The 23,311-nt window shown below is 33.5% G+C and overlaps 1 protein-coding gene across 9 annotated transcripts in view; it reads right to left on the bottom strand.

The window, feature by feature from the left end:
- MIA2 (MIA SH3 domain ER export factor 2) overlaps positions 1-23,311 on the bottom strand; it is a 104,732-nt gene that overhangs the window by 27,074 nt on the left and 54,347 nt on the right. For 7 of the 9 annotated variants that reach the window (XM_059914139.1, XM_059914142.1, XM_059914148.1 and 4 more), the window contains 12 exons: positions 22,042-22,068; positions 21,373-21,483; positions 20,631-20,702; positions 19,977-20,081; positions 15,669-15,791; positions 13,758-13,878; positions 12,509-12,555; positions 11,568-11,658; positions 8,828-8,966; positions 4,503-4,604; positions 3,483-3,543; positions 2,893-2,928 (listed from right to left, as the gene is read on the bottom strand). In XM_059914139.1, coding sequence (XP_059770122.1) covers positions 2,893-2,928; positions 3,483-3,543; positions 4,503-4,604; positions 8,828-8,966; positions 11,568-11,658; positions 12,509-12,555; positions 13,758-13,878; positions 15,669-15,791; positions 19,977-20,081; positions 20,631-20,702; positions 21,373-21,483; positions 22,042-22,068 — 1,035 coding nt within the window. The remainder of the gene's footprint in view (positions 1-2,892; positions 2,929-3,482; positions 3,544-4,502; positions 4,605-8,827; positions 8,967-11,567; positions 11,659-12,508; positions 12,556-13,757; positions 13,879-15,668; positions 15,792-19,976; positions 20,082-20,630; positions 20,703-21,372; positions 21,484-22,041; positions 22,069-23,311) is intronic. The other 2 variants (XM_059914141.1, XM_059914143.1) reach the window with 1 other exon arrangement.

The raw sequence follows: 23,311 nt of genomic DNA, 5'->3' as shown, positions 1-23,311 counted from the left end.
ACCTATAAAGGTCTAAAACAGTTTCACAGCTGGTAAAGGCCATTTTTTTAAATAGCTGAATATAATCAAATCATGCTGCGTGTTTATTAAGTACACAGCACTGTACAGATACATTCCTTTAGTCTTTTACATTTGCTTAGAGACACTTTCATTTAATAAAAATCAGAGTATATATGTTACAGAAAAAAAAAGCTTACACTTATACCAAGAACATGCAATGTACCCAAATAGTTGTGGGCAAAATTAAGCTTGTATAGAATACTGCATGTTTCCCAGTTATTCTGTGGACTCTCCAGATTACAAACAGCAGGGTGTGGAACATCAGACCTGCCAGATTAATGCAATCCACTAGAGCAAATGTAAGAATCACAAAAAGGTAGGTAAATTAACTCAGTCTATAACTATAACTTTTTACAAGTAAAAAGAACTATATTATCAAATGTGTTCACTTAAAATGGTGAACTGCACCTGAGAATTGACTTTAACTGGGCAAATATTCACCAAAAATATAGCTTAACCACATTTTAGCACTCAATATCAAAAAGATTCCATGTGTAAATCTTTTTCTGATATATAATTATACAATCAATTTTGTACTAACAAAAAAGAATACTACACCATAACAGTTTTAGTTAACAAAATACCAATTCATTTAACTTTTAATAATGCAGAACTAAAATCATTTCTAAATGTTGTCTATAGTGTAACATATTTACTATTAAGCATATGGCACAAAAAAAATGCATAGTTAAGTCAAAAGTAATTTCTACTCTGATTATAGTATTGTATATATTAAAGATATACCTACAACAGAGAAATATAAAAATAAACTGATGGCAATGATTCATACTTGAAAAGTTTATACCCAAAGGTTAGCAAAAACCGTAATTACAGTGAATAACTGCACTGTATTCCAGAACATTCATATTCAGATATTAAATATTTACAATATGCAAAAAAGATTCTATTAGGAACAGGTGTTATGGAAAACGAAACAGTCCCTATAAGCTTAAATCTGTGGTAAGGACAAATATAAATGACCATAGTACCTGCCACGGGACACAGAAAAGCAAAGTACTATGACAGTTTGAAGGAAGAAAAGATTAAATCTAACAGGATGGAGCAAAGAAATGCTCAACAGAGAAAGTAACATCTGAAATTATGAAATTATTTATAACAGTAAAATAGTGGAAACAAACTAAAAGTTTATAAAATGGGAAAGGTTTATATAAATTATAAAACATTCATAAAAAATATCTATGATACATTAAGAAAGCAGGTTATAAAACGTTAATATATGATTTTGTTTTTTTAAACATATATATGTGCTTTATGTCTAAATGTATCAAGAAAAGTATGGAATAAATTAAAGTAATACTGCTGATTACTTCTTTGTACTTTTCTACACGGTATGAACTTTTGTTCAATAAGTATATATTATTTTTATAAAATCTGAAAAATATCTTTTCAATTTGAGACATGAAGGGCATATTTTCTGCATGTTTTAATTTAAAGTCAATGTCATTATTTACTAAACAAGAGATTCAATGTATTGAAAAGAAAAAGTACAAGACTTATGAATCTGAAAGGTCAATGTTTCAATTTCCAATCTTCCCTCTCTAATCATGTGACCTTGGGCTGTTTCCTCACCAGTAAGACCTGAATAATAATACCTATTTTACAGAGTTACAGTGTGGACTGAATGAGTAATATATGTAGCATGCCTTTAAGTGCAGTGCCTAGAACATAAGAGATATTAATAAACATCAGTTCCTCTCCATCTTTAAAAAATAATTTGCATCTGAGTATTTAGAAAGTGGTGAGGAATGGTGAAGAAGACTAAATTCATTTCCAAGCCCAGCTTATTAATTCAAAAACAAATCTTCACTTGACCACTCAATACAGAAGCATACAAAAATCTCAAAATTGGGAAGGACCTTGACATTCAACACATATAATCTCTCATTCTAAGTTGAAATCTCCATTCCAAGAAACATCCATGCCTAAAAAAAAAATACCTTCCAAGCTTCAGTATAACAACAGTGATAATTTAACAGTTAATATCTACTGAGTGCTTACTATATGTCAGGTACCTGGCTAACAGAATTATCTTACTTAACCATCACAATAACTCTATGAAATAGGTACTAATGATATCTCTGTCTTTAGGTAAGGAAACCTATGGTAGGTGATAGAGTCAGAATATCAACCAAGACAGGTTGACTCCAGACCCCATATTCACCCACTGTGCAAACTGCTTCCCCTTGAACACTGCAAGGGACAAGTCTTCCAAAGGCCAGCTATTAACAATAGTTCTTCATTTTAGAGGGATCATCCTGATCATTAGTCAAAATCTACATGCTTATCACTTCCTCATACAGTTCCTCCCGAGCACTGACATGTCATTTCTCATGACGGTCTTTTTCTTAATGTGTAACAAGTAATTCAACAATGAGAATCAGATACCTGAATTGTATAACTTTTAGAATTAGGAGGGGCTCTAGATTATTACTTAGTACAGTCCCATTGTTTTACAGATGAGTAAACAGGCCCAGAGAATTTTAAGTAATTTGTCCACAAGTAATTAGTTGACAATACAGCGCCTGAAACAAGTCCATGAACACTACCTCACCTCCCCCAAAGAGTATAAGCTCCTTGCAAAGAAGCAATGTGCTGAAAGCAGAGAAGGAAAGGTCAGATTTTGTGAATAACTTTATCATAACAAAGTACGTTCATAAGGAACACAATTTCACTACTGGTGAAATTAAAAGAAACTGATTTCTTTAAACACCACCTTTTTTCTCAGTTTTAAAAGTGTACTTTTTACACTGCTCATTTAAATTAGGAAAAAGAACAATTTGATGAAAAAGCCTAAGAAAATTTAATACTTACCCAATTATCATGTGCTTTTTTCTCATGAGAAATAATCTGAAAAAGAAAGTCATTAAAATAGTACTGATAACTATTTTTTTCAGTAAAAAACATTCACACCTACCACTATGACTTCGTACGCAACTCATAAACACAAAAATAACTCAAGCATCTCTAAAAAGTCAGCAAGTAACATTTTAAAGCAAATTTTCATATACATATAATCTACTCTATTATACTTTTAAACAGAAACTGAACGTAAAGACAACTAAAATTTTTGTCTAGTAACATTTCTATTTTACACAATTATCAATTACAATAGGAGGTGCCAATTAAGAGACAACTAGCCAGACTAAATATAAGCCCCCAATGCTGATATATGTTTATTTATTTATGCAATCCAAATTCCCAAATCAGCAGCAGTTCACATGGCAACTTTAAACAATATCTCTTGTTTCAGAATCTCTGCCTCCCTAGAAATGTTCCACAGCCATGTGCAAAACCTCAAGAGAGTAACTATACTCCTGCATCAAAACAGATACCAATTCAAACAAATCACAACTGTTTTAAGTCACACACACACACACACACACACACACACACGCACAAACCTGTCCTTGATAAGAATGAATGGTTCTCTCCAATTCTTCTTCTAGATCTTTGGCTCGCTTTCTATAAAGAACAAATAATCATTCTACTATTAACATATACTAAGAAATGATAGAACACACTATCCCTACTGAAAATATTAATTAAAACACCTAGAATGCTTTGTTTCATGTAACTCTAGAACTCCACATGTTAATCATCTTTACGAGGTTCTAAAGTATATTTTTTCCTGATATAATTTCAATATTAATTAAGCTTTAGGAGTACTACTACTTGGGTTTACCTAAATCAAGATCATGAAAAGATTTAGATGGTATACTGGCTCATTTTTATTTTTAAGAAGCATAGTATTGGGAGATTTATTCAGACTTCATATAATCTTAATAGAACTCTAGGAAATTAATGATCTGTAAGAAATAAATTGTTATTTATTACCTTTATAAGACTAAAAAGACAATTCCTTCTTTTGGATAAAATTCAAGCTTACTCTTCCCAATGTAAAATGAAGTATCACAACTATTTGGAATACTGCTGAATCTTGCCACTTATTTTCTCTGGGTTTTTATTATATTATTTTACCTTAGCTCAGTGAGGATTGAGCTAAGGTAAAAACTAGACTTATGGTCTTATAAACACTTCTTCATAACTTTAATTAAGGCTTACTCTCCTTTTGGTGGCATATTTCTCAAATTGATTAACATTACATACATTCTTCCCCATGTGAACCAAAGAGGAAAGACCTTAAAATTAATCACATTCATAAAGTTCTTAACATTAACATAAAATAGGATCGCTCATATTCAAATCCAACTAACGTGAGAGATTTAAAATCGCACACACTGAAAGAAAAACTTTTCCTTTTTATATTTTCTGCATAATCGCATAATGGCAAGACATCTAACTGAAAAATAATGAAACAAAAATATGTGGGGTTTTTTTTGGTTGCTTTATTATTTTTTCTCGTATTGGGCTTTTGGATACCCTTCCCACCTCAAAAGAAAGGGGTAAAATATATTCAATACCTATAGGTCTCCAGCTCTTCAGCTGCATGGCTGATCTTTTCATCTGCTTTGGAAAGTTTCTCCTCTTTCTCTAACCGGTAGTTTTCCTCTGCTGTTAACTTCCTTAAAACAAAAAGTGTTTTATTTCTTTTACTATATGTCATAAAATAATCAATAATCAATTACTGCTTCCCATAAAGCAATCTGCAAATACCAGTAAAAACATCACATGCAAGAAAAAAAAAATGTACCTGAGTGTGGAATTTAATATTATAAACTCAAATTGTAAAGCACCTTGTCTAATACAGTACTAGTAATATAGAAGTTTCAAGAGTTTTCCCTAAGAATTTATCACAGAAATAAGATTATCAAAGGTAAATATTAATAAAAAATATTATGACTCTATATTAGTTACCAAGCTTTCTAGTATAAAGAAGTATTACATTTATTAGACAAGAAGTCACCAACTAATGAACTATGTTTCAATAATTTTTAAATTGGTTGTTAGTTGTTAAAATAGTGATTGGGTTTCCAGGCCAGGACACAACGCACATGCACACACACACACACACACAAATGAACCCAAAGTAAATAAAATTTAGTAATAGTAGTCCAACTTACTACTTCTACTTAACAATAATAGCTAATTTAATGTGCCCTTGAGTATGTGCCAGAAACTCTTCTTTCACCTCTATATATATTATTTAATTATCACAATAGCTCTACAAGAAGGGTACTGTTTACAAAAAGAAAAATGAAGCCCAGAGAAACTAAATAACTAGACCAAGGCATACAGTCAGCAGTTAGTGACTCCATTATACTACATTACCCATGTTGTTTCACACGGTATCATTAATAACACTGGTCCCTCAAGATATACTTGTTGAAGGCCACAGGAAAACACATTTGGAGTCCTACCTGTGGATGCCTCACCTTTCTCATGAGCTTTGGGGAAGAACATGACAAACCACTGAAGAAATTCTACATGTCAGCAATAAGTGTTTTATATTCCACACACATTACCTATTGCTTAGGAAGCACTCCCCAAGTCAATCGTTTCACAGGTGTTATAAGAAAATAAAAGTCATCTCCTTAGGAAAAGCATGAAAGTGTAGTGGGCTTGGAGGTGGAAGAGAGGTGTGTTCTTATTGTATAGACTGCATGATTAAAAATGGCCAGAAATTCTTTGACACCCCTCCAGTTGAGAGGTAAAGTCTATGAACCCTCCTCTTGAATTTGGGTGGGCTCATTAACGATGGAAATTGAGAACTGAAAACATTTCCAACTAATGAATGAAATCGCAATGTGAACAACACACATACAGCTAGGATTTCTGCTCAGCTTCCCATTCTTGCTTTGAGTATCTACAGAGAACACCTTTTTTCTTTGAAAGTTTAAACATTACTCAATAAATTTCTATAATCAAACATATATTTTTTTGCTCAAAAGATACACCCAAAAGTATTCCTTTCACCTCAAATAGTCCCTAACTGTTATGTCCAAAGTTTACTCACAGTATCTTTCATCCTAACCTAAAAAGAAGGACTCATTCCTAGGTTTACTGACAGAAAGCATGAGGCTACCCTCATGGTAGCTCTTCCATTTAGTCAAGTTTATGTCTCTTTTATGCCTGGAGCACTCCCAAGTGGCCCAGAAGTCCATGATGAATAGAAAGGTTTTAAATTCTGAATTAAATCCAAAGCATGATTGAAGTACACAGCTGGGTAGTCAAAGAGCCTAACAAATCACCTAGCATCCTGATGTCAGTGAAGTTTTAATATTCTCTACCAGTTTCCGAACACATACAATAGAATCTCATTATTCCCGCTAGTTACGGTCTACAAAGTCACCACAAATCCTAAATGAGCAAATACTGCTCCTAGGGGAAATACAGGGGTAGATTCCTATGAGCTCTGATCACAGCATTTTTATCATTAATACATAACCCTGTTGTATGTGTTTCTGGTTAAAGACACCTTATTTAATATATATTGCTTATTCATAACAAGGAACTCATGGCCCACAGCATTATAACTCATGCCTGAACAAAGCTTATCTGCACATGTATTTTCTCTAGAAGGCGCACCGCTGCCTTCCTGCACTTAGCAACGCTAGACAGCACTTCAGTACTACACTTGGGGGCCATTTTAAACAGGTAAATCACCAAAAAAAAAAAATTAAGATGTGGCCCTAAATAAAGAACACTTGTTTACAGAATGAGAGCTGAAACAAGAAGGCAGAGTTCTTGTTCGACCTCAACTGGGAACATGCACACTGGGCAATTCAAATTTTCTGCCATTCTGTGCAAGTCTGCAAATGACCACTAAAGCTTTGCAAGTATTGATTTTTTTTTAAAGATTTTTTTATATACATTTATTTATTTTTGGCTGTGCTGGGTCTTCATTGCTGCACGTGGGCTTTCTCTAGTTGCAGCGAGCGGGGGCTACTCTTTTGCTGCGGTGCGCAGGCTTCTCATTGCGGTGGCTTCTCCTGTTGCAGAGCATGGGCTCTAGGCGTGCAGGCTTCACTAGTTGCAGCACATGGGCTCAGCAGTTGTGGCTCGCGGGCTCTAGAGTGCAGGCTCAGTAGTTGTGATGCACGGGCATAGCTGCTCCGCGGCATGTGGGATCTTCCCAGCCCAGGCCTCAAACCTGTGTCCCCTGCACTGGCAGGAGGATTCTTAACCACTGTGCCACCAGGGAAGTCCCACAAATATTGATTTTGGGTTACAAATAAATTTTCACAAGTAGGTGAATTTACAAATACAGAATCTACGAACAATGAGGATCAACTGTAAAAACTTCCATTAAGTTATAAAGAGGCTTGAAAGTCTGTTACATTTTATTTCCTTTAATGACAAAAAAAACGTGTGATATAGTGTTATTTGGAAATCTGGTGTCTCCAGATATTTTATTTCCTTTAATGATGAAAATCATGTGATATAGTGGTATTTGAAAATCTGGTGTCTCCAGATAGGTATCTCAAGGGTCTTCTGTGCATCTATGCATTCAAGCATCAGCATACACACACATACACACACACACACACACACACACACACACACACACAATCTTTCACTACAATATATAAAAGCACTAAACATATTTATTCATATACTCAACAAATACTTATTGAATAACTACCATGTGCATAGTTTCAGGCACTGGGAATACAGAAGAGAAGAGAATGAAGTAATTATCTCATGGAGTTTACATTTAATGTGGGGAAGATGTAAAAAAAAAAAAAAAAGATAATCAATCATCAGAGGACAATGAAGAAAAATAAAGCAAGATACAAGATAAGGGGATAGGAAGAGGCAGGTATTATTTTAGTTACAGTAGCCAGGGAAAGATTCTTTGAGGTAACATTTGAACCTAGACTCAAATGAAATGAAGGATTGAACCTTGCACAGGGGAATAACCACTCCAGGCAGAAGGAACAAGTGCAAAAGGCCCTGAGCTACAGATGTGCTTGGCATGCTAAAGATCATCAAAAAGGCCAGCATGGCTGGAAGATAGTGAGGGAAAAAGAAAATGAATAAGCTAAAATTAAAGAGGTAGCCACAGGCCAGATCTTAGAGGGTCTTGGATGCCATGATAAAAGTTGTGGATTAAATTCTGAGTCTGATGTGCAGGCACTTGGAATTTCCAAGCAAGAGAGTGACAATACCCATAATTTATGTTTTAGAGGGCTATGCTACTGAAAACACATGCAGGAAGTTAAGAGTGGAAAGATGGAGACCACTCATGAGGCTACTGCAATGAACCAGGTACTAACAGATGATGGCTGGGATCAGAATAGTAGTGTGGGAGGTGGTGGAAAGTGGTCAGATTCAAGACATAGGAAAGCTGACAGAATCTGACAATTGACTGAATGAAAGAGAGAAGGCAAGGATGGCTTAAGCAGCTGCCCTGAACAATTCAGCAAATGACATTGCCTTTTACTGAGACAAGGAACACTTGGGCTGCAGCAATTTACACAGGGGAGAGGAATCAGCTTTATATATATCCGAGATGGAATTAATGGATAGTTCAATTAGTAAGATGTCCACCCAGATTCCCAGACCTAGCTTGCAATATTGGTAAGTTTAATTAGCAATAATTTGCTGACTATTTATTAGAAGTTAAAGAGGATTTTGTGAAGCAGCCTGGAAAGTCTACTATCATTTATATTTTCTTCCTTGAAGAAAAATGTGTCAAAATCAAATAACTTTCTTAAAAATGAATCGATGAAAAGCAACCCAGTCATAAATTGAGAACTGTGAATAATCACATAAGCTGCATATGCAACATTTTTAAGCTACTTTACTTCCCACTCAGTGGAGTTACCAACATAATTTTTATTACCTGTGAAGTGTCATTTCATTTTCTTGATACAGTTCAGTGATTACTTTAAGTTTCTGCTGAAGTTTTTGAGTGTCACTTTCAAACTGTGTATTTTCTGACTGTAAAGATGCTTGTTCAGTCTGGAGATTTTTAATACACTCTACAGAAAAAGTTTTTAAATCACAATTAAAGGAGCAAATATTCTGAGTTGCACAGTAACATTTCATAAAAATAAAAATTACCAAAAGTAATTAATAAACTAAATTCTTTGCAACAGAAAATCTATAAGGTATTTTGTTCACCTAAACACCTTTTAACATTTTAAAGAGCTATATAAATTATTATAAATTTTTTAATTATTTAAAGGTTTCCTTTAAAAAAAATTTCCTGAAACCTTCAATATTCTAATTCTAGCATCTAATTTTCAGTCTAGGAGACAAAAGCCACTAAAATTCTCAAAGTTTTGGTGATGAGGGTTTTGAAGGCAAATATTTTAGTTCAATATTTTCCATGAAACTACTTCCACATGATGAATAATGCATGTTTTTTATCTAGTAAAAACTTTATCCATTAATACTTAACTTCAACCCAGCCTCTTTTTAAGCCAAAATTTTGATATGTGTTATAAATCAAGCCAGAAATTTGGATCTTCTGATAACAAATGCTCCAAAGTCTTGCTAGCTTAAACCATATCAAGACTGGAAAGAAAAATACCAACTTTAGCTTTGTTTCAACCTAAAAGAATTATCTATGGAACTAAAATTAACAATTCTAATTAATTATGAGTATTTTATAATTAGTGCAACCACTGTTTTTAAAACCTTATTGCTCTTCCAACATAACGTAATTCATCTCCTCTAAGACTGAGATGATATCTCCCCAAAAATGTGTATGAATCACCACTATACCATATATCTTAAAACAAGGCAAAACACTCTGACTAAAGAGGGCAGTTTCAAAATCATACTAACAAGCATTAAAATTTTATTAATTACATGTAATAGTATATAATTATTCTAAAACATCTATTAATTAAAGATACACACCAAGATGTTAGTTTAAGTAAATACCTTAACATTAATGATTAAATGTGCAGGAAATTGTCCACATCTGTCTTTCCACAGAAATTTTTAAATCTATATCATTAAAAAGTCTGTTGACCTACGCTTTAAGCCACTGCCACTGTTAAGTCTTAACAATTCTTAACAAGTCATTGTTAAGTCATTTAACTGACATTAATGTTGGATATTATCTCTATTAAAATTGGATCATCCCTATTTTTTTTAAAAAAAATTAAACCAACAGTTAAATCTTCATTATATTTTTGTACCTCTACCTTAACTATTTTGTTTCAAATCCTCTGCATCTTAAAAGAGGACTGTAAATGATTACCCAAAAAGGCAAGATGAGAGGAGAAACAGTTTAGAAGAGAACTTTCCTGTTATGAATAGAAGATCAATTATAGAGATTTATCTTTCATGACCCATTAAAAAAAAGAAAGATTTGGAAGAAGCATACAAAGTCTCCAAATACTACTTTTAGAAAATAATAATTTGCCAAGAAATTTTATTAAGTGATGCGGTAACTGGTGAGCAAATTCCTTGCTATTCTAGCACTTACTACAGTTCCTCACTGAGAGCCTGTTAATGTACTAAAATATGGCTTCCTTGAAAGCAGGCTCCATATCTTTTCCTCCTGTAAATCTCCCATGGCTTTTAGCACTATGCTTTACATATAGCAAAACTTTATTTTTAAGTTAATATTAATGTTTTTCAAAATCCAAAAATAATCCAACTACCAGTATCGTGTGAATAGGGCAATGATAATTTTTTAAATAATCTGTATCTCTGGTGGTTCAACCTTTTCAAAAAGTGTCTTATTATAAATACAGTTCACTTATTTTAGAAATTTTTGAAAATACAGATAAGTACAAAGAAAACAGAAATCTGTCCCATATTCAAAGAGAATCATGGTTGACATTTGAGGATGTCCTTCCATTATTTTTTTATGCTAACAGTTATGGTGAATTTTTTTTTTTTTTTTTTACAAAATGGAATGTTACTTATATCAACTTTAAAAAATTTCAAACATAACTAACTGCATTTGCTTACTTTAGGAAAAAAACACTATCAGCAAAATAAATTAAAGTCTTTTCAATAAAAAACTTCAGTTCTACAGGTCTAACATCATTCCTGTATGTGCTAATATAGTATGCATGTACATTAAAGGAAAAAACTACTCTGCAAAAAGATCTGTAAAATACAGTAGTACCACTACTAAAAATCAATTTTGCAGTTAACAAAGATTTTTTTTAACATCTTTATTGGAGTATAATTGCTTTACAGTGTTGTTAGTTTCTGCCGTATAACAAAGTGAATCAGCTATACGTACACATATATCACCATATCCCCTCCCTCTTGCATCTCCCTCCCACCCTCCCTATTCCACCCCTCTATTAACATTTTTAATTTGCTACTTTTTAACAACTAAAACCATACCACACATATGACACTGAAATTCAAAGGTAAGTACAGTTTTACATGTTTTTTTAAATAATGCCATTAATTTTATATAAATATGGAGAAAATGATATGGCTTTACCAACAATAAAACCTCATGACTAACTTTTCACAGATAACCGACAAAAGTAAAAGTAAAAAAAAAATCAAATTGTATCTCCCCATAATTGATTCAATTAATGTACCATGCTCTATAAGATGTATTTATTTAGAAAAACTTTATAAGTATGTAGATTACCTACCTGTAAGCTCTTCTTTTGTTTTATCAACTTCCGATAATTGAGTGTAAATTTGGTTTCTTTCTCCTTCTAGGGTTTTTAAAGAAGCCCTTAACTTCAAAGAATGGGAGAAGAAGAAGGAAGAAAAGCAACATTAATCAATTATACGAAAAAAACAAAAAAATTTCAATACACCATCCCAATCCCTTGAAGTTCTTTTACACTCTGATGAAATTATTGCCTAGACTACACAAACCAACAATGTAGCTTCCATCCTGGAAAGTAAGCAAAGTCATCAATAGTTGTAAATCCCCAAACAGGAACAGAGAAAATCAGTGACAGATGCTTGAATAGTGGCTACTTGCTTTCAGCATGTAAGATTTTTTTTTCGTTTTTGTCTTTTGGGGGGTTTTTTTCCCCCTGCAGTGGAAGCTTTGGTGTCTTAATGACTGGACCGCCAGGGAAGTCCCAGCACATAAGTTTTGATTAAAGCAACCTTCAAACTACATTACCAAGACTTCACATAGATCAATAAAGATCAGGATACCACTACTAGGATGAAAAAGGTTAGGAATAAACCACAAGAAAATGAATCTAATACCTACTTCTCAAAATAAGATATTAGGCAATAGGGGATCAGAAAATACTGAGACCAGAGGATGAAGAGTGCACAAAGAGGGAAGTATGGGAGAATATATAGTAAACATTCTTAATATATTCCTTATCCAAAGAAATGAGTGTACACCTTGAAAAATTTTATGATAAATTCTAAAAATTAACAATATTAATTTTATAATAACAACAGTTACTATAAAAAAGAAAAAAGCAATTGAAGAAAATTCTGGTCACTTCTAAAATTCTATCACTTCATGGTAACTGTAAAATGGACTTTTAAAACAGTTACTAGGACATATGGATGTTTATTTCTTTCTCTATATTCTTTATATTTTTGTAGTAATGCAAACCTTAGCAGCATGAATCAGTTTCTTCAAAGCTCCTTTTGGTTGATTATCTATAGTGAAAAACAAAAACATAATAATAAATTGAGAAAACAGTGTAATGCCACAACAGACATTCAAATGATTTTATTAGTTCACTCAACTAGAGCCTTATAATCCCTCTTCTTGCTACAATAAAGAATTTAATATACGGCAAAACAGCCTCGAACCTGCTCCCAGGAAGCTAAACTAAAAAAGCACTGGAAGTACCATAGTATCATCTAACAAGGTTCTTCACCACTAACTCCAAGAACAGAGTTATAACAGGGATTTGGTATTCACCTAAATCCAGCCCACAGTCTCAATTATTCTTAGAATCCTTCAGCATACAAAATATGAGTGGAATTATACTCCAAATTAAAATAACATTAAAAAAGCATGAGTTTTCTCATTAGAAAAAGAATTATTTCTTACAAGGTAAAGCAGAAGTGAAAAAGTATAAACAGAACTATACGTATTTGCTTTGAAATGTACTTTTCTTCCAACACATTAATGCTATCATCAAAGAAAATCTTTTAAAAAAATCACACCTTCTCCTTAATATTCGTTAATTATATGGGGGATGGAGGGAGAGAAAAGAGAAAGGGCACAAAAGTCAGAAGAACTATCATTGGGGGAAACTGGATGAAGATACATGAGACTTCTCTGTACTGCTTTTACAACTTTCTGTGAGTCTATAATTATGTCAAAACAAGATGTTCTTTTTTTAAGTCAAAGGAATTGGTTTGAAAATACACTAAGTGGCTATAGTGAACCTAACTTTTGCTGAGTTTCCAGACTGCAACCAGCAATGGCAATAAGAATTTGGGATGGCCAAGATTCAAGTACTGTAAACATCTGAACCATCTAAAAAAAAGGTATCCTGAGGCATTCATTTATATAACACTCGTTTTTCAAACTACTCACCCATCCATTTGATCATCTTACAGTGCAGGGAAAAACAGGCATGGAAATGATTATGATGCAATGTGAAAAGTGCTGTAATGTACAACATATAAAAAGAACAGAGAGGAAGAAGACTGAAGGTCTGTCTGAGGGGCTGAAAAAAGATTTACTGAAAAGGTGCTTTCCCAGCCAAAACAACCATAAGGGACAGTGAGAGAGAGACAGAATATTACACAAGTATATAAAGAACATGGTGCACATGGGGAACTAAAAGGAAATACAAGAGCCAGTCATCGTTTTCGGTAAAAGAGGGTAAGTCATAACTTAATACCTAAGTGCGCACCATTCCCTGAATCACTCTTCATTTCCAATTCCAAGTTATCATCATCTGTTATGTCTTCTCCAAGCACAGCAGCCCAGTCTTTCATCTTTTGTAAGCGCTCAGTCAGAGACTTGACATTTAGCAAAGGGGGAAAAAAAGAGAGAGGGTAATACCTTATGCTAACAGCCTTACAACTTCTGAATGCATAGTTGTAGTCTAAAAATCAATCCACATAGGTGACGGTACAGGAGCTCTTATTCTCCACCTGGCATAAAATATGTAAACACTCTCAAAAACTAACATTTATTTACTATTAAACTCTGCAAGTTAAAAATCAAAACTGGTTATTCCTAAATCAAATACAATACTTGATAATGGCCCATTTTTGCTAAAAGTATCACATGACTATAAAGTAACAAAACATCTCTTACGTGATGTTTCTCACTTGCCATAGTAAGAGTGGTCATTAATATGAGAGTCAATTTTGTGTGAAGTCAAACAAATCCTCAAGTGAGGTACATGATATATGAAAAAAAATCACAGATTTCGCAGATTCAATTTATTCAAGTAAACAACTAGCTGAGGAGCTCAACTGACATAATGAAAAGGAAATTATAAAAGAGAATCTGAATTGGAACATTAGAGGTTTTCCAACAGTACTTTTTTCAATTTTCTTGAATAAAGGAAGATTTTCTTACACCATAGAGAATAAAATAGACTGTCCCATGTATTTCTGTGGAAGGACCCACCTAAAAAAACCCATCCTGCTCTACAATTTCCACCCTTCGATCTCCTCCCTCTTGAGTTCCAGGCACAAATATCATGGCCTACAACTGTGAGTAGAGCTTGAGATTAGCATCTCATTCTTGTTCTGTTAGGAAGAGTCCCAAGTTCTTTAGCAGAGTAAGTTTAGGGGAAAAAAAATAAAACAATATGCCAAATTATGAATACAAATCCTAAAGATGGAATATTAAAAACATCCTTAGTAGCAACATAAATAGCATAAATGTATAGCTTTCAAGATGAAAACATCCACTTCACTGGGCAGATTACAGAATGTTAATTATACAGCTTATTACTTAGTATTTACACTTGAGTATCTGTTTGCAGCTTGAAAGTATAAGATTTAAAAGGGTAGGCACAGGGAGATCAGCTCGGTGCTTTGTGACCACCTAGAGGGGTGGGATAGGGAGGATGGGAGGGAGATGCAAGAGGAAGGAGATATGGGGATGTATGTATATGTATAGCTGATTCACTTATAAAGCAGAAACTAACACACCATTGTAAAGCAACTGTACTCCAATAAAGATGTTAATAAATAAATAAATAAATAAAATAAAAGGGTAGGCAGGAAAAAGTGGTAGGAGGGAGAGACGGGGCGTAGGAAAAAAAAAAATCAACAAATCCGAATAGTAATATCAACTATTTTATTCCTATTGGAGTCAAATTTCAATTAGATTTACTTAAAGTATTCCTCTCTGTAAAAGTACATATATCTGTTAATCTAGTATTAAAGACATTCACCCAATACACATAACTTCATTTGTCCAGTTTATAAAATTCTTTCCAACCTCTTCTTATCAACAAAAAAAGATGGCAATCTTAAGATAAAAGGTAAAATCCAATATCCTTTGTCTTTCTTCATTAAATACCTAAGCTAAAATACAGAGGAGAGAAGAAAAGAGGACATAGGGAATATAGATGTATATATACTACAAATCTACAAGTCTTCAAGGAACATTAGGCAGCAAGGATAACAATCCCGGTACAAATTGGAATGTATGCCCAAAAGTACACTTCCTCAAATTTGGCCAAATAAATTATCAAAATAAAAGCTGCTAAAAACAAAAATTTTCTAATTTCAGAAATTAGTATAAAATTCTAGCTTAACTCAGTCACTAAACCAGCAGGGTCATTTACCTTAATCTGATTTTCTTTATCACATAGAACTTGTTCCACATGTACTTTGGAGTCTTCGAATGTTATTTTCTGTTTATTAAGTTCATTCACTTGTTCTCTCCATTCTTCAGCTTCTTGTAAAAGCTAAAATTCAAACCCCAAATAAAAAGAAAAGCAACTCATATTATCTCATCATACTTATGTGTAGGTACACTTATTTATATATCTAAGGTGTATCATTAATAGAACCTCACAAAAAGGAAGAGTACCTCATATTATCTTGTCATACGTAGGTGTAGATGCACTTATTTATATACCTAGGTGTACCACTGATAAACATACAACACAATGTGTTACTGAGAAGGGAGAGAGAAAGGGAGGGGGGGAAGGAGAGAGAAAGGAAAGGAGGAATGGAATGAGGAAAGAAGGGAAGGAAGGAAAGAGGGAAGGAAGGAAGGGCTCCTGTTTTCAAAGAACTTTCAAAACAGGGGTAAAGCAAAATAACAGACACTTAAACATTCTTCAACTGATTTACATAATAAACTTATATCAAATAAAAAGCTTTCTGAGACAAACATATTTGTTAGATTTGGCCATTCCTTACCATTCCTTATATCCCATATAACATGCCATACCTTACTTGTATTAAAATTTATTTTTTTTAATCATGTGCCATTCTGTGGTTAACTAATCTTCAGAAATACCATTAATCTAGAACAGATCAAATTCTGCACAAATAATCTCTTACTGTATATACTTTTACAGGAAAGACATTCTCAACATGAATAAAAGATAAAGATGGTTATAAAAGATAAACTTAACTACATAGTGCTTAAAAGCTTTGCAAATCAAAAAATAGCAAAAATAAAATTTAAAAACAAGCAAGTAACAAGAACGAAATTCTTATATATACCAAAGGGTTAATAACCTTAACATGCAAAGAGCTCTTAGAAGTAATTAAGAAAAATAGGCGCCCCCCACCAAAAAAAAATACAATCAGCAAGCAATTTACAAAAGAATCGGCCCATATATATATATGAAAAAAAAAAAAGGCCAATTTTATTTAGTCTTTAAAACTCTATTCTGGGGCTTCCCTGGTGGTGCAGTGGTTGAGAATCTGCCTGCCAATGCAGGGGACACGGCTTCGAGCCCAGGTCTGGGAAGATCCCACATGCCGCAGAGCAACTGGGCCAGTGAGCCACAATTACTGAGCCTGCGCGTCTGGAGCCTGTGCTCCGCAACACTAGAGGCCGCGATAGTGAGAGGTCCGCGCACCGCGATGAAGAGTGGCCCCCGCTTGCCACAACTAGAGAAAGCCCTCGCACAGAAACGAAGACCCAACAGAGCCAAAAATAAATAAATAAATAAATAAATAAATAAAATGAAATATGTATGTTATCTCTAAAAAAAAAAAAAAATAAATAAATAAATAAATAAATGGATAGCAACATTAAAATGTTAAAAAAAAAAAACCTCTACTCTATCAAATAGTAATTACTGGGTTTCTCTGAAAAACTAAGGCTTCATCAGCATATTCCCTAGCACAAGAAAAACCAATCCTTCTCCATGCATGTATAATAGAATAAGACAACACTGACAGATTAAAAATAACTAAGAATTGAAGAATGAAACTTGGATTTGGTGATTGGCTGGTCTCTAGTGATTTACTAAAGAGACTGCATACACAGCATGCAGTCGTATAAGGTTAAAGAAGGAATGTGTTAGAACATGGAATCAGTGAATACAGAATAGTTTATTTCAAGAACTCTGGTGATTAAAAAGGAATTAGATGAAAGCAGCTATAAAGAGTAAGACAATCTAGGTGAAATTTTTTTTTCAAGGTACAAAAGGTCACTTTTGATTATATTGATAACATAGCAAAATTAACACAGGGTGTACCACCACTTTCTCCTGAAATCTACTAAGATGACAGTAAAGAGGTTTAAGGGAAAAAAGCATAAACCCACAAGGAAAAAGAGAAAACGTGATGAGGAAAAAGATAATTCTAGAAGTGGAAAGTGGAAAGAGATGGAAGCACGGTAAAAGACCAGACAGAATTGAAATCTAAGGCAGAAGATGGGAGACCCTAAAAGCAGGTTGACTTGATACAACCCAGAATGGCTTGTGATTTGGAGGCACAAGTACTACGGTACATGTGGAATGAAAAGAGGAGGACTGCCCAAAAGTCTGTATGAAAAGCAGTTAGAAAATCCCCTATGTTCTCCCCGCACACATATACACACACTCTAATTCTCAATCCATCCCTCTCCCCCCCACACACCACTGTCTTTCACATGCATGCACACATGCACGTGCACAGGCACACTCACACACATACACACACATCTGGCAAGAACCTGGAAGGTTATTCTCTGGAGAGCTAGAATCTGAAACTCTGGGACACCTGACCCAGGTAAAGGTGTGAGTAACAAGTTGAAAACATAAAAGCATTAAGCGAAAGTTGACTTATTGAAATGAATAGTGAGATACCAGCCCTCCTTACCTCATTAAGCTGCTTACCTCACTGTTGGCAAACAGGCTTATACCTCCCAAATGGGAACTATGGAGGAGTCATCCCTGTGGAAAATGGTCTTTGAATACCAACAATCGGGGATCCTCCAATGAAATACCCTAGCCAGATTACCCTATGGAGGGGTCCATGAAAAACACACACAGGGCTTCCAATTAGATTTGGAGAGCTTCACTATTAAATGAGCAGACACCCAAGAACCATCAAATACCTGAAAAAAGAAACTCTTAGATAAAAGACATAGACTAAAACAGAAAATAAAGGAGCTCAAAGGAAACAAGGCAACTCAGGGAAAAACATGTCAAAAAAGAGAAAAAAACCAAGTAATAGCCTCAGCAAAGTAAGACACTGCATCCATGAAACCAGAAAAAGGCATAAGCAAAACAAAGAACTCTTACAAGTGAAAAATATCAGAGAATAAGTGAATGAAAGTTCCACAGACACAAAGAAACCAAAAAAGACATTTTCAATAATTTCATATATCATACAAAATACACCCCAAAAAGTATGAAATAATTTAAGTAAACTTCCCAGAACTGAATCAAGAGCAAGTTTCCAGACTGAGAGTATCCAACAAATGTATAGAAAAAGACCCACACTAAGGCACAGCATCATGAAATTTTGGAGAACTGGAAACAATGAAAGATATTAAAATTTTCCACCGGGGAAAAGAGTAGGTCACAAAAAAGGTTCAGTAATCCAAATAGCATTTGACTTCTCAAAAGTAATACTGGAAAATGAAGACAACAGAGCAATTATGTCAAAATATCAAGAAAAAAAATTTCAACCCAGAAGATACCCAACCAAAATGTTAACAGTATGAAAGAAGAAGACATTCTAAGTCATGAAAGTTTTTTAAAAGTTACCTCCTATACCTTTTCTCAGGAAGCTAATCAAGGGAATTTACCACATAAAAGCACAGGTAGGACACAGGAAATAAAAGATCCAACACAGAAGAAAGACAAGGGAAAGGATGGGGGTGAAGTGAAATCTCAGAACAGCAGAAGTATAACAGACCTAGAGAACAAGTTCCTACTGGACCAGGAGGATGGAAGACCCCAGGAAGGACTGCTTCAAGGAAAAAATGAAATTAAGAGATTAACCAAAGCATTTGAACACATAAATATTTACATAATCTCTAAAAGAGATATATATGATTGAACTACAGATGAATTACAGATAGGTATAAAAGAAACAAGACAATTATTAATTCTAGGGCAAATAAAATGTTGAGCGAAACGGAATATGTAATCAGAACACACCATGTGTCTCAGCTGTAATATTTAGAAAATCATAAATAATGTAATCATTAAAAAATTTTCCCACTGAAAAATTATAACTGTATCGGGAGAACAGTTGGAGAGGAAATATATTTGGGTATGTGGCAGTGTCTACATATGTGCGGAGAAAGAAGGTAAAAGTTAAATCCTCATTAGATCTGCCACAACAACTGCTTCTGTCTTCAGGGCCCAGACACACAGTTGCAATAACTCTCATGGTATTCTCTGCCCTCCTTCAGTCTGGCTTTGAATATTTGTGCTAAATGCTATTTGTTATTATTATTATTAAAATGCTGAGTGCCCAGGCTTACTTTCACTCCTGGGGGAAGAGGGTTCCAGGAATACAGACCTCTGTATCCTATATAAAAGAGACACCATAGGATACACAGGAGATTGTCCTGCTCTTGTGGTCTCCAGAAAGAGCCTACTTTTGCCCCTAGCATGGGTCAGTCATGACTATGCCCAGAACGTTTATAATTACATACTCACAAGCTGGAGTCCCCCCTTTACAGTACAAACCTGTTTCTGGCTTTCCTGAAGTTGAGAATTTTCACTCAATGCCTCTTTTATAGCTACCTTAAGTCTTTCTTCATTCATCTGAAATATTTTGAAGGTTGTTTTGGCCTAAGTAAAATATAACATATTGAGATTACAAGAATTAGTTTAATACAATAGCTCTTTTTTACACACACTCCCTGAAACACGGAATTAAAGTCAAAAACGTGCCAATATTAATAGGAGAGGCAGCATGCTGTAGCAGAAAAAAAGGCTGGCCTAGACTCAAGGTCTAGTCACTCAAGGTCTAGTTGCTCTGCCACTAACTTGCCACATGACCCTGGACAAATGATTTAACCTCTTGTAACCTTCTATGTACTATGCGGCAAATTCTGTTAACTTTCTACTGTCTGTCTCTCTTACCAGAATTTAAAATCCACAAGAGCCTTTCTATTTTGTCTACTAATATTAAGTGCCAATCACCTTCAACAGTGACCAGTATATAGCAATGGCTCAATAAATACTGTCCAATGAAAAAAATGAACTTTCCTCAGATACCCTGTATTTTTAAAATACATCTGAATTCTATTATTATGCCTTATTCTTTAATTATAAAAGTAATAGTAAAATGTAAGTGACTTTCAAAAGCAACAGAGCTATTAAAGTAATTCAACTTACTTCAGATACTTGTGATTTGAGGGACTTTGATTCATCTTCTAGGGACTGTATCTTTTTTGAAATATCCACCATCTAAAAAGGCAGTATAAATCAATAAACAAGTATATACTAAACTCCAAGTTTCCAAGATGCCATATATATTAAGTATATTATCAACCTAACACTTTTGCTCCAAAAGTGAGGGTTCAAATTAAGAAACATTCTCAGCCATATGCTTAAAGGGATTGCATACAAAAGTTACATAACAACAGTATTTCAACTCATCTTTAATATTTCGTAACACTTAAGTTATATAGGCTCAAAAGAAGTCCACTAGCATCATATCTTACTAAATAATCTCACACACATCAAGATCATCCTTAAGACAGATTTTAAAATAGAAAGACAAATAAAGGAAAGTTAAAGTTCTTAATACACGTTTTGAGTAATTTTTTAAAATCCACTATGTATTTGATTGTTCAACTTAAATTATTTGTGTGAGCTACTTCCATAGTGCAAATAGAAAATTTCTATAAGAATATGAAAGAAATGTAACATAATAATGGTAACCTCTAACAAATGAAAAGAGCTAGTGGATCTGGAAATTTTTATTCTCCACTTCACAGCCTTCTGTATTCTTTGGATTTCTTTTTTTTTTTTTTTTTTTTACAGTGCATGTAATACTTTAACCAATATCATATCATTTTTTTTAAACTCAATAACTTTCTTTTTCCTACAGTCTCCTCAAACACAAAAGTCTTACCAATTCATCTTGTTCCGAATGTTTAGATTTCTCTTCTTTTAACTCTTTTTCTAGAATGAGTATTTCATCCTCAAGTTCAGATGTGGACCTAGTCAGCTTTTCACAGACTGCCTAAAAGAGGAAGCCAACTTTATAAGACTGACATGGGAATTTTTGGTCAAGATAAATCAGGTGAGTGTAATCAAATACATACACTGTAAGTTAAATAAGTCTAGTTTATATATTTGTTCATTTTTAAAACACTGAAATAACAGCCATACTAGCAGGTATCAGCAAATTTTTTCTATAAAGAGACAGAAAGTAAATATTTTAGGCTTGAAGGCCACACAGTTTCTGTCCCAGCTATTCAAGTGATATGCATATGTAGTGAGAAAGCAAAGACTATATGTAAATGAATGAGCATGGCTGTGTTTCAATAAAATTTTATTTACAATAAAAGATGGAGAGCTCAGAGTGTAGTTTGCCAACTTCTGCTCTAAAGCATTGTAAAAGAAACAATAAGAAAAAAACCAAATTTAATATAAATATATAAAATAAAAAATAAATTCAAAAAACAATCAAGATAATATTCTACACTGAATTAAGACATATTTTCTGTGACCTTTTTAATTTAAAATGATTAGTTGTTGGATTATTCCAATTGGATTTTAAATACTGTAATAAACATACCTCTGATATTTGTGATCCTTCAACAAACTTGTTAAAAAAAACCAAAAGAATCAAAGAATTTAATGCAGGCCAAAATAAAAGTAGCACAAGTACATACTATATCATACTGGTTTAAAAACTCATTTACATAAATATATATATATGCATATATATATTTCCCCAAATTTGACTATCTGATTATATGAATTCTCTGAGTAGAATCAAAATTACTCTACTGTTTTGATTTTATCTATAGATTCAAACATCAATTTTTGTAATTGTATCACATTATAGTTTATATTCAACTATGTTTACCAATCTTGAATATAAACACTATATGTTTAAAAAAATTACTAAAATTAGAGGAAAACTTCCAAAATATTCATTATAAAGTAAAAATTTAGCTAATTTTATGGCCAGATTACATAAATTCAATGCCTGAGAATAAATTGGTGTGTTTTATTTTATCCACAACATCACAAAGCTTGAGTAAATATTTTTGCTCTCCAGTTTTTGCTCTTTTGTCAGCATGCTAAATTCCTTATAAAATTCCCTTTTAATCAATCTAATAAATTACTACCATAACAGCAGTTAAAACAGAGGGTCATCAAATAAAATACAACAATTTCAACAAGTTCTTAAGAATATTAATAGGTAACAGATGAAGAAAGAAAAGGTTAAGAAATTAATGTCATTTGGAATTCAATTTATAATTTCCTTTGGACTCTACTAGGAAATTCTGATTCATGATACATATGCTTTCTGATGATTACAGACATCAGTGATTGAGAACCGCCAAGCTGAACTGACTGAACTCGTACAACAAAGGTACAAAGTCCATTGTTTTCTACTTTAATATTAGTATGCTTTTTACAACATTTCCATCTCTAAAGAAATTGCTATTACTTACCCTAATCTGTCATAGCTTAGCTAAATGACAAATTATCACAGTTTCCTTCCTTACTATTACCTAAATCATACCTCACTCAGGAGAGCTGACTCTATATCTCCTCCAAACTCCACATTCAGTGGCATCATGTTGGTACCTTGAAATTGGTCAAGGTGGAAGTATTTACACAACAGAACCCAGCAAATGCTACAAATAAAGGCTCCTGCTTTTTAAAGAGCCAGTTGTTAAAACATTTACCAGCACACCACTGTGTATAACATAAATCTTTGGTCTAATTCTAGTCAGCTCCTAATACATTGGTATGAGGTAAAGGCAAGTACTGCCTGAACTTACATAATTTTTCATTGCCAACTATTCCTAAATTTATGAAAATAAATCCTA

The sequence above is a fragment of the Balaenoptera ricei genome, chromosome 2 (assembly GCF_028023285.1).
Source record: "Balaenoptera ricei isolate mBalRic1 chromosome 2, mBalRic1.hap2, whole genome shotgun sequence".
Classification (NCBI taxonomy): domain Eukaryota; kingdom Metazoa; phylum Chordata; class Mammalia; order Artiodactyla; family Balaenopteridae; genus Balaenoptera; species Balaenoptera ricei.
The sequence above is the reverse complement of the archived record's forward strand: the minus strand, read 5'-3'. Positions and strand labels throughout refer to the sequence as shown.